Source organism: Glandiceps talaboti, chromosome 10 (assembly GCF_964340395.1).
Source record: "Glandiceps talaboti chromosome 10, keGlaTala1.1, whole genome shotgun sequence".
In the NCBI taxonomy this organism is placed as follows: domain Eukaryota; kingdom Metazoa; phylum Hemichordata; class Enteropneusta; family Spengelidae; genus Glandiceps; species Glandiceps talaboti.
This window is the reverse complement of record NC_135558.1, coordinates 3,786,439-3,799,643: the sequence shown is the minus strand read 5'-3', so window position 1 is coordinate 3,799,643 and position 13,205 is coordinate 3,786,439. Positions and strand designations below refer to the sequence as shown.

Here is a 13,205-nt window from a genome sequence, read left to right as displayed (position 1 = left end):
TAACTATTTTTCTCTTAATTCCTAAAAAAAATGTTTGGAAATTTAATTGTGGTGACAGAATTTTATAAATTTTGAAAAAAAATTGTACAGTATTAAAATCTATCATGTAAATTTGTGTTCATTGTACATTACTTATTTAATACATGGCAAACTGTCACTTGTCACTGTCTAAGTCTAACATATACATGTATTTGTGGTAGACAGTTGAGAAAATATTATGTACACCCCTTGATTTCTATGTCTGATGGTATTTAAGTTATAAAAAATTCCAAATATTTGGAGGGGAGGGGGTTAGGATGTCTGGTGTCAACCATTTTGAAGACTCCAATGATAATACATATCACAGTTATAGACATCTCTTAATAAATTATTAATATACTCTTAATTGGTTTCCATTTTAATCTCTCATTTTTTTTTGCTCCTAAGCTCTTGTCTTTTCAGGTGTTGAAATTAACATACTAATTAAAGTACATTTACAAAATTTTAATTATGTGCACCATTACTGTAATTATAATATCAGCATGAAAAATATTACACAATATCACCAAGGCAACTTATGTCTTCTGATGTGGCCAATACACATGTAATAACACATGCTTGATCAATAATTTGATGTAACCTCGAACAACAAAAGGTAAGAGAGAAAATATACATGTACCTTCAGTTCATATCAATATTTTGAATTTCTAAATGGATATATCATAGGTCTGGTGCGATGATTATATTTACATCTAATAATATTAACATCAGTGGGCAGTATTATGAAACTAATATGTATATACCAAGTACAGGTAGCATATATCAAATCAAGTTTAGATAAGGCCAAATAATAACCTGACAGGCCCTAGATTAAGCCCCTGACTCTGTTTTTAACATTATGACAATTTACTTTCATTTCTGTGTACACCTTCAGGCCTTTGCCTCATCTATGGTCATTTTTTAAAAATCATATTCCAGAGAGAAACCAGGTCTTTTTAGATTATAACAATACACTTTACAGAATGTGTTCGTCTTCATTTACTTCTTTTACACCTCATCAAACTCTCTCGGAAGTATTGACTGACAGGAGTATCTTACCTTGACATCAAAGTGAATTTTATTTTATAAAGTAAACTAAAATAAAATAAAATTCCAACCTACCTACCCTATTTTCAGTTATGTTATCAGAGAAACAACCTTTTTTTATTTTAGAAAAAGTTGCACCCACATCAACAGTATCTACTATACATGTACTATCTACTATATATGGTCATACAGTACTAGTATTACAATTCGGTCTACTAAATTTTTCAAAATATCATTCCAGGTATTTTTTGTATATTAAATTGTAAATGTTACAATCATTATACAGACTTTCCAAATCCTTCCCTTTGCCAAGTATAGCATAATATATCCTGGCCAAGATATCAAGACAAATATCTCAATTTTCCAACTTGTTATTTAAATTCCAAAACAGAGTAAAAATATTGATCACACATGTACATGTATTCTAACAGTTTGTTATTTGTTGAGTCAGCACAGATTATAACATAGCCTCCAGTCATGACACAGACAGGTTGGATCCCTTCACTTGTTTCCTGCCTTACCATAAATCATGGCCACATTTTCATAACTAAAACTTTTATGAGAAAATCATAAAATATTGATTATGATATAATTATAGACTATGTAGGCCTACCTTGTCTCCATCAGTTTTCATTACATTTGCAGCTGTTTTCCTATAACTACAATTTCCTGATACATTCCCTTATACTACAGTGGAAATCAAGGTTTCGGCTTACTAAAATAGATGCAAACTAAAACTGTGTGTTACTCGATTACACAAGTGTGTGATAACAGTGCCTCTGTTGTGCAGATACAATCCCCTGTAATCAAGATAGTATAAACTCTGGACATCCCCAAAATGTACAATGCCATTTAACAGATACCAGAAATACCACCCTACTGCATGTGTACAATTTAAACCATAGGCCATTCAATAGCTTATATCAACATGTCACTAGTGAAGTTTTTAGTTTCTGTCTATCTTACTAAGCCGAAACCTTAGTTGCTACTGTTGTATTATCAACTCTAGTATCATTATCAGACATTATAAACAACGCTACTCTCAAGTTTCCAACCCTAAATTTACACATGGACAACTTAATAATGATATATTATCTACCAAACTGAAAAATAACTCGAGCTGTGCAAAAAACAAGGAAATAAGAATTTACTGTTCTCTGCACCAGGATACTGTATTAGTGAAGTATATGTTGTTACATACATGTATGTTGTTACATGCCATGGTATAATTTCAGCATCAAGAAGTATGATTCTATGAATACCATTTCGGAAAATATGAAGGTTATGGTTAAGCAATAGCTGTTTCATTAGTTTATAATAAACATTGCTAGCCAATTAATTCATTTGGAAGACAGTTTTTCGATTTTAAAAAAAAAAGTTTAAAAAAAGCAAAAAGGGGAAGACTTGAATGAACATCAACACAGTTTTCCTGGGTATTAACATATAATTAATTGGTATGTCTACAAGTCAAAATATGATTAAAATTAAAATTTCATAACCCACCACAGGCGTCCACAAAAGTTACATTTTAAAAAGATAATATTATTTCAAATGTGAAAATGAACGTTTTATGTCAACGGGGTGCATCCCTGAGAACCACTGGAATACATGCATGTATTGGACGGGAAGTCTCTTTGATGTTATCCCATCTAATTTTCCCTAGGGGTAAAAAACAGAAAAGCTCACTGGCGTATGACCCTGGAAAATATCTGCTTGATTGAATATAAGCAATTTCGTGAAAGGGAATTCTTTGTGATTTACGTACTGAGTTTGGTAATATGAAGTACAGGTTCTGAAGATGGTGATGGTCTTGTATGTTTTCCTATACACATGTTATAGTATAGCTGTTAAAGGTGCCAATAGTTCTGTAAGTAAAATGCAAATACTTTTTTAAACTGTGGGTGGCTAGTGTGCATGTTACTATTGTTGCTTTTCTTCTCTTTGCTCCTCCCCCCTGGAATGGAATGACCTTCATAATAGCAAAACAATGGGTAATGTATAACAATACCTGGGAGGGTGACAGTGATGAAAAGAGCTTGCTTTTGAAGTTTTCTGTAAATGTTGTTACAGCCACTGCTTCATATGTGCAGAGACAGACAGCCACAGCCTTGGGCCAACACACTACACCAAAGCAAAAAAACGTGGCATTTTTTTCTCTCGATGTCAAACTCATTGCACACATGACTCATGTCGAAGGCACTACATTTTTTTTTTCGGGAGGATGAATCCAATCACACTATTCATGGTTGTTCTATTCCTTTCATTGTAACCTTCAAACTACAGTTGATTTTCATATTTTATATTTTTATTCTAATTTTTGCAAATAATCTGAGCTACTTGCATTAACAAGGGCTGATCTTTTGTCACCAGTGAATCCACCGTATACCTCTATACATATGTATTACATGTCTAAATCGCCACTTAGTTGATTGAATTCATGCAAACCTGCAATAATTTGGCTGTCACAAAAAAAGGTGCACCAGAAAGCAGCATGTTTAAATTGGAAATAACGTTTCAATATAAACACTAGTATAATGAAATTCTTGATGCAATATCTTACATGGAGATTCTTTTACTGAAAATCTCATCATAGAATTTCTGTATGTATGTTATGTGTCATTAACTCTGATACGAAGTAGTTCCACTGGTTGGATTGCCGACAAAAATAAAATTACGACTCTCTCAGACTACGCAGTGCCGATCTCTCTAACTCCATTACCCTTAGTTGACTCATCAAAAAGAGACTTCATAACTCTCAAGAAAAAGGCAAATGGCTATCCCTTAAGATCAAGTCATGGAATTTCCACTTGAGCAGTTCACAATACGTTTTGTTCAGTGTTCTGAGCAGCGGCGATGTCGAGCTTCTTATTAACGTTAACTGTATGCAGCAAAGCGATGGCACTGGTTAATCGTGTTACTTGCAGATTGCTGCGATCAGTCGCCCAGATACTCATATATAAAAGGGAACGGATTTCTTTGTGATGGTAGCAAGTTTGCGACGTCTGTTTCACAGTTTTTTTTAAGTGAGTTTGCAACCCGATTCATAAATGATAAGTTGGAAACTTGTACATTTGAGAAGTGCAAAGGATAAGTCATTTCGTAAATGAAGCACGACGGAGCTAGTAAGTAATAGTGTAGTAGAGTAATGTACGGTATTATATGAAACACGAACAATTTAATAATTTCACATTCAAGTCTGCGAGAAGGACGTTGTGTTTTCTGCTTTGTCAGGAGGAAAATACGATCTCTCTACATACCGGCCCAACAAAGACGAATTCTATATCTAACACTTTGCAAATATACGCGAGTATGCACAAACAAGGTAAGAGACAGAGTAAACTTCGGGGAACCGTTCGCGAGTCATTAAAACGTTACAATGAGTAGTGACAGGGGATATGCGTCGTACGTTTAACCCGTAACGTTACCTCAATGAATTTCCGCCACAACCGACAATCACCACTCCCATAAAGTCAGAAAAGTGAATAAAAAGAAGGGAAACGACTTACCAAGTTTGGTGAGCGACAACTCCAGTCGCTGTATTTGCGTCTCCAAATAGAGGAGAGTGCCGAGAACCAAAAACCCTATCAACAACTGATATCGGGTCTGCATAACTGCTCGGTACGGTAAAAACGCCATTTACAGCATCCTACGCTTCACAAATAACGACGTAGAATACACAATGTTCCAAAATCAATTGGTCATCTCAATTATCTCGCTCACAACTATGTTTTCGTGATATCCGTGTGTTTTTCGCGGAGCCGACACATGCTGTGATGAACTCATTCGTTCCGCTCTCAAGAGTCAACCCAGGAAGTTGTAAATACGTTCCCTCAAGGCATTGTGGGTAAGGGGGATATCCCTTTCGCATTATTTTTATACCACTAGAGGGCGATGCAATGGAAGATATGAGTCAGTGGCGTCAATTTCACTGCGAAGTTTTATCTGGTGTTGCACTTCAATGCGACAAGTTCATGGTGCGCCTATTCGATTGCTCTATAAAAACTGGAGGAGATGTTACATATGACATACATGATATTTGTCACTCATGTCGAAAACGGTAAAAACAAATACATATAAAATGAAGCATTGGTTCTCGTCCATATCCGACCCGCAAACTTTGAAAAGTCATGCACTGCATGCAACTGTTCATTTTTCATCAGAGTCTGTTTTTCATAAAACGAAAGGGGGAATCCTATCCTACAGATATTGCACATACGTGTGTGTGTATGTATATACTGTTATTTTTCATAACATGATAATACAAAGCTGTAGAACTTAGAAGCAATCTAACTTTTGAAGAAAAAAAATTTCAACATCTGTCCCTAACTAAGGAATCATCTTTGGGGAAAATTTCATTTCAAGCGATAAGCATATAAAAGCAGGGCAGTATTCCTCTATTAGGCAGAACATGTCATATTTCACCGTGACTTGTAGTACCAACACTATCTTAACTACATTACTGATTTAACCGCAGAGAGCCCAGGAGCACTGCTAGAAATAAACAAACAAATAAATAAATAAATAAACATTGCACAAACAACAAATATGCATGAATAAATTAAAATGCATAGAAAATGCCATCTTAAACACATGAATAACTAATCTATACATAGGCATATAAGTATATAGACATATAGAATATTATTTTAATATTATAGTATACAGGCCTGTATATTCATGTAGAGATTAATTATTCATGTGTTTAAAATGGCATTTTCACTTACTCATGCATATTTGCTTGTTTGTATATGTTGATTTCTTTATTTGCTTGTCTGTCTGTCTGTCCGTCCGTCTGTCTGTCTGTCTGTCTGTCTGTCTGTCAGTTTGTTTGTGTGTGTGTTCGTGTGTGTGTGCGCATTTGTTTGTTTGTTTGTTTGTTTTAGTACAGTTCCTGACGAGTATAAAGTTGGCGTCAGATTCAGATTCAGTGTGATTCAACTAACTTGTCTACACACGCAAATTCCCCACTAGGGTAACTCACCTCCATCGAACTCACCTCCTATCAAATTGATTGCATAAAATGTTAGTAAATATAGATTAAACCTGTCTGAGTGACTATAGAGTTTGCAGTCACAATTTTTATTTTATTTCAATTTGAAAAGAAGAAGAAGAAGAAAGAGACTTGACGATTTTGCAACTTGGACATACCAAGACCAGTGCCAAAACTCTGCTTTATTAAACTACTATATTGTTTTTATGTTCAGGTCCATTACATGTAAACTCAGTGATTACACAATACAAAGAATGTATAGATTGCATTATTATGATTATGTTTCTCCATCCATCCATCCATCCACCCACCCATCCATCCACCCACCCATCCATCCATCCACCCACCCACCCATCCATCCACCCACCCACCCACCCATCCGTCCGTCCGTCCATCCACCCACCCACCCATCCACCCACCCGTCCGTCCGTCCATCCCTCCGTCCGTCCGTCCATCCATCCATCCATCCATCCATCCGTCCGTCCGTCCGTCCGTCCATCCATCCATCCATCCATCCATCAATCCACCCATCCATCCACCCACCCACCCATCCATCCGTCCGTCCGTCCGTCCGTCCGTCCGTCCATCCATCCCTCCATCCATCCATCCGTCCGTCCGTCCGTCCGTCCGTCCATCCATCCATCAAATGGTTCATCTGACTGGCTGTCTGTCTGCCTGAATATTCTATTCTATTCTATGCTATTGTAATCTATTCTATTCTATTCTATTCTATTCTATTCTATTCTATTCTATTCTATTCTTTTCTATTCTATTCTATTATATTCTATTCTATTCTATTCTATCAAATACCAATCATTCTAACATATCAAATGTGACACGGATTATAAATGTATTTTTTTCCCGGATAATTTTGGAACAATAATTCGTTGGCGAAAGAATCGCTTTCTACCAACAAACACACCGAGGTCACCGAGGTCAAGTCAAGATGGTGGACGTTTCGTGTCTGCTATCGTTAGTTCTCCTGTTGATGGTGAGTGTTGTGTTGTGTTAATTCACTCTAGCCGATCATCGTTGATTTCAGAAGTGTACCGAACACCCGATTGCATGATTTTGACAACTACTTTTTGTCATATATACCACCGATGTGGCGTTGAGATTCGAGGCATGCACACACAGCTAGCTAAACAGGAAGTCCATTACCCATCTGGAAAGCCACGTCACATGCATTAATGGTCTAATGGCTACACATGGAATATGTTTCAACGCGGCCACCAGGGCAGTAAATATAAACACGGTCGCGTGTCGACTATTATTATGTGTTAGTAGAATTAACCAGTGTATTTGCTAGGATTTTACATCATGTATATCACAAACAAACAAACGGCATTGAATATTAATTGACTGTAAAGTGTAATAACCATGGCAGTATTCCATGCTGTAACCCTACACATGTATTTGTCGAACATGGAATGACATCTTGCCTGACAAACTCTATACAGCTTTACCCTTTATATATTTGTATGTAATATCATAATTAGGCGAGCCCATAAGCTTGCACAGGGTAGATTCATTTGTGACCGGCTGCCTGGGCCAGGGTTCGTACACTTGATTTGGGTCATTTTCGAGGGGTGTTGACCATCAAAATTTATTTTATTGAATGACATCTAATCTTCTGACATGGACGAGAAGTAATTAACAATGGCTCTCACAATATGTCACAAAACATTTTAAAGAAAGTCAATACTCTATGCCGTTGTTGGTTTCAATAAACATCATAGCCATTAGATTAATATTGTTCATTTTCAATCAGCCAACTTATCATAGACCCTCCACCAATGTTGGTCTTTGGACAAATGTTTTGTTGACATGTTGCCGAACATTGTGATTTCTCAATTCAACTCGATGATTTAGGAATGTTACTGTACCAACAAACATAGGAAAGTAGTTATTCTTTTTAGAACATGTAAAAAAATTCAATTATCGACAATATAAATGTCAAAACCACACTTCCACAACCCGGAAATTCAATTGCGCTATGTCATCAGTGGTCCGTATCGCGTACCGTGTGACAAACTTTCAAGTAGTGTAATAATTTCTAGGGGTACATTGATGCCTCAATACTCGTTACAATGTTACGATAATCGTGCCAACAGACCTACTGTTACAATATTGCAAAGCATGGCGATGTTATGTTGCCTATATGACGACCGCAGTACGGTAGCGCGTGGAAAATGCACATAGTATATGGAAGGCGCATGCATAGTCACTGTGCCGCAATGCATCCCAGGGAGAACCACCAATTTTTTATCGCATAGTATATACCACGCACATGCGTCCTAGTCATTGAGCCACTACACGACAGCTTCACTGCCACTGTGCGAGCTGTTATTTTCTCAAATATAGTGAGAAAACACATAGTGCAAGGCACTGTAGTCTACTAAAAGTACTTTACATAATGACAAACAAAACAAGTTAACAGCTGTTCTTGTTTGCCTACTGACCACCTGAAGGTGTTAAGAAAATGGAAATCATATGAATTGATATATATTTATAGTGTTTACTACAAATGCTGGGTATAAAAACATATGTTTAAAGTAGTACCATATGGTTAGTCTAGCTGCTTGACCTCGGATGTTCTTCCGATACAATACGACACACGACTGAACATCGCTATCGAGGATGGAACATCCGAAGTCTAGCAAAAGTCATCTCTGCATTTCAGGGATATAGATAACTGCCAATCAGAGAACCGCATTGATGACAAGCACAAACAGAGGACAATAGCTAATTTTTTCATGCATATTCAGCTTAAGGAGGGGCTTGTAAAAATAACCACAATGCTTTAACTGAAATGTGTGAATGACAACGTCTACACACTCATCAAACTCACTGCGAACTTTGTTTGCTTATCGTATCGGAAGAAACCCGAATATCTAGCAGCAAGACTACCATATGGTCTGCATCTGATTCGCATTGAGTATTGATATTCAATGCAATTCAAATTTGGGCTAGTATGGTCTGCATCTGATTCACATTGAGTATTGATATTTGATGTACCCAGTAATTCAAATTAGGATCAGTTCTGCTTTTATGGCCAGTTCTGCTATAGGAATTTATCATATATATAGACTTGTTAGGTTCATGAAAGAACTCTGGAGATTTAAGATTACTAATTTACTAATGAAGATTCAATGTGAAATACTAGCTATCTTGTGTATGGAATCCCAGTATATGACAACTGATACGAGTTGCTAAAATCCTAAACGTCATAATTTTGACATCATTAAAAATGATTGATTTTAACATTCAAAAAATATGGGTGTAGTATAGCCACATGTATACAATGTAATGATACTTTCTGTTAGACATATGCTGTTAGAAAATTATCCCAGACTTGACTATCAGACACAACATACTGGCTTGTTCTGGAAAACAACACTGTGAAACAAGCTAGCTAAGTTTCTTGGCTGTAAGAAAATTCACCTTTGCATACATTCAAAACTTCACCTATAAGGGCCAGTTTATATATTATATGTCAAAGTAAACTTTGAGGTTACAGAACCAAGTTCACACCCATAAATCAAAAGTGCTAACATGCCACAATTGTCAAAATATCTGAATTTTATTTGTTTTGTTTACTAACTGTCAGATGACATGTCAGGTTTTTAATCTGTTTGTTATTTTCTGTCCACAGATTTTTGTCATCAGCAGTTGTGAGCTAACATCAGAGCAATGCAAGGAGTTAGGATTCTCCTCCAATCTATTCTGTAGTTCATGTAAAGAACTTCAACAGTTTGAACTCAAAGAGTTACAAGAAAACTGTCTTCAATGTTGTCAACAAGAAGAACATGGCAGCGACACACAGGTATTAAAAACCTGGTTTGAATTAGGATTAAAATCTTGGTGTGAAAAAGAGTTGTGTGGCAGAGTTGTAAAGGAAAAGATGGCCCTGATCCTATGTAATACTTGTGGCTAGACAGATAAGATAACACTTAATGCAAAAACCCAGGATTGAATCCCTGGTTTTAGACTGGCACCCTTCCCTTTGAGACTTTTTTAAATCTCATGTTTTATAAGTATTTTGAGTTTATTATTTATTTTTATTTTTTTATGGGAAAATTTCAACTTTTAACCCCCCCCCCCACCCCCCACCCCCCCCCCCCCCACCCCCCATTACTAATACTCATGGGCTGTACTCATCCCTAACTGTTTTGGAATCACTTGCTCAGATCATTATTCACACTTGTGTTTTAAAAAATTATTCAAATAAAATAATGAAAAAAGCCCACAGACTTGAGCAAGTCTACCCTGGCTAATGGTCTAATAGTCTTCGACTACTGCCAATATTCACAAAGTTACAAATATGTCAAATTATCTATCCAATTCTATAATGTTAATGTTTATTTACATATTCATCTTTGATCTATTTCTCTACTCACTACAGAAGTATGAAGCTGCTGTTCTTGAAGTATGTAGCTGAAAAATAGGCAGATATCCACAAATCCAGGGTAAATTTGTACTTCATTTTATGTCACCTGCTTGCTTAGTATGTGTGTTTATTTTGTTACATCGTGAGTATAGATACACAATTGAGTATCATACTCTCAAAAGATGCGACTTATGTCATAACAGGTTTACATCAAATTAATTTGAAATATGCTTTAGTAATAAACTGTTTAATAAAACCTTTGCTGTTACTTTGTTCAAGAAAATTGCAACCCATTATCAGTTAAATTCAAGAAAAAATTCTGGGGTCACTGCAAATTATTGAAACAGAAGTCAAAATAAGTTTGTTTAGAATCCAATATTGCCACTACCATCGTGTTAACTCAATGGGAAAATAGGATCTTGTCGATTTCCTTAAAAACAAGATGGTGGACCCCCTAATTTTGTTATTATTTCAAAAAGACCGGAAGCAAGCTTACAATGGCAAAGTTTGGCAAGACTGCAAGAGCTTTGATTTTCAGTGAAATTTGTCAGTAGATGTTGACAGATAATGACTTGTAAAAGAAAGTAGCTATCACAGACAGCAAAACATAATCATATATCTGGATATAAGCTGGCTACTAATCCCCCAGACCTATGTATATTCATCAAAACTCTACAATTTTACATCAATGTAAGATCCACTTTTCATCACTAAATAGTCACCATCATTTTGTTTTGTTTTATTTTACAGCATTTATAAAAAGTGACAGGCCCAACCAATTTGAAAATCTTAAAATCAAGGTAAGTCAGTCTTTGTTTTATATATACTGTATATAGAAACAGTTCATTGTAAAACCAAAGTTGTATTATCCCAATGTGTTTGAAATCTTTTATCAGTATTGTGTAATTCAGATTTGAAAATAATTCAAACTAATGTTGTTTTAGTAAAGCAGACACAGGGTTACAATTTTATATTTAACACCCAAATTTGAATCCTAATCAAACTTCAAGGTGTAAATATAATTGTGTATCCATTATAATGGACATAACTCTTCCTCCTCGCACAATACCCACCCCCACCACACACACACACACACACACACACACACACACACACACACACACACGCACACGCACACCCACACACACACACACGCACACACACACACACACACACACACACACACACACACACACACACACACACACACACACACACACACACACACACACACACACACACCTGTGTGATAACCAGCTCGCTATCTTTTCCAATTGCCTACTGACGTTAACGTCACTTTTCTTGAATATTAGTATGAGTGCACTGGGAGAGTGACTTTCAGGGTTGGTATATAAATATATCAATGTTTTCTCATTTCAGTACAAAAAGGGACAAGACCCCGTCCTGAAGTTTATGAATGAAAACCATGAAGTGGAGGAAACTCTGAGCATTGACAAATGGAATACAGATACAGTGGAAGAGTTTCTACATGAGAAACTTCGCAAGTAAAGTGAGAGACCAGTACTAGAATCTTGTACCAGTCCAATGTCTCTTCTGTACATCATGAACTAAGCAAGTAAAGTGAGAACCCATGGTTGAAATCTTGTACAAGCCTAATACTGAGTGTATACAGCTTAGAATTTGTAGTCGAGTAGAATGGTATGTATTAGATGATGTATACTGAACATGTCCAGATATACCAAATTTGACGACTATTTGTAGAACTTGAATTGAGCTTCATATGTTTGTAAACATTTACCACCAAGTGCTGTCTCAGAGGTCAAACTGAAACATGAACTTTACATTTACTTCATTTTATCAGTGTCAGAGGTCAAACAGACTCATCCAATCAGAATGAACTTTATATCGACTTCACTCCATCTGTTGATTACTCCCTAAATGACACAATGTGATTGGTGTATCATGTACATTGCAGGATATTTGAACCAAGCAGATGACAAACATGTCATGTTTTAAGGACAGTTTTTCTGTAACATCAAACAGCAATCATAATCTGACAATATTTTGTTAACATACATAAACTTCTACCTACCATTCTGTAAGATTTTGAAACTCTCAGTTGTTAGCTTGTGAATTGAAATATCAGACATTGGACAATAGATTTGGTACAAAAAGATGACATTGTAATCCATTTTGTTTGAAAACTGTTATGAATATTGTTGCCATCATGTATGATAAAGTTATGAAAATGATTTCAACTGGTATTGTAAGCTGACTAGGGGTCACAATTTTGTATTTAAAACTTTTGAAAAGTAAAAACAAGAATTTATAAAAATGGAAGAAAAGTTTTTGCCTGAACTTTTTAAGATTCCATCTGCCTGGATTGTGGATATTATTTCCTTTATTGGAAACTTTCTATATTTTTGTTAATTCTCATGTAAATTTTATTGCACCCCTACTTTCCAGATAGTGGGTTAACCCTTTCACAGAAAACAAATAGGGTCATTCCAAAATTGACGATCAATGGGGAGTAGTGGGTGCAGTTTACTTGAGTTACTTGTCACATTTATGATAACTTGACAGTAAACCAACCATGGTGTGCCAAGTTTGATGTCCTGTGCCATGCAACCTGTAAACATTTCAGTTGATACTTAGTAAATATAGAGTTGTAGAAATTTTACTGATGAAAGACGTAAGAAATAAAATATATGAATAAAAGAAATCAATTTGTGTGAAATTGAATATTTTTGTAATGAGTACTCTAATGTTTGAATAATTCTAGAGACATGCTGTGTTCGC

General features: G+C 35.9%; 2 protein-coding genes across 2 annotated transcripts in view; one reads left to right on the top strand and one right to left on the bottom strand.

The window, feature by feature from the left end:
• LOC144440876 (heparan sulfate 2-O-sulfotransferase 1-like) overlaps positions 1–4,857 on the bottom strand; it is a 123,914-nt gene extending 119,057 nt beyond the window's left edge. The window contains exon 1 of the mRNA XM_078130314.1: positions 4,572–4,857. Coding sequence (XP_077986440.1) covers positions 4,572–4,701 — 130 coding nt within the window. The 5' untranslated portion in view covers positions 4,702–4,857. The remainder of the gene's footprint in view (positions 1–4,571) is intronic.
• Positions 4,858–6,985: 2,128 nt separating this feature from the next.
• On the top strand, positions 6,986–13,128 carry LOC144440967 (selenoprotein F-like). The gene is made up of 5 exons (XM_078130444.1): positions 6,986–7,046; positions 9,711–9,881; positions 10,461–10,524; positions 11,196–11,245; positions 11,826–13,128. The coding sequence occupies exons 1-5, from the start codon at positions 7,002–7,004 to the stop codon at positions 11,952–11,954; spliced, it is 459 nt and encodes a 152-aa protein (XP_077986570.1). The 5' UTR covers positions 6,986–7,001; the 3' UTR covers positions 11,955–13,128.
• The last annotated feature ends 77 nt before the right edge of the window (positions 13,129–13,205 follow it).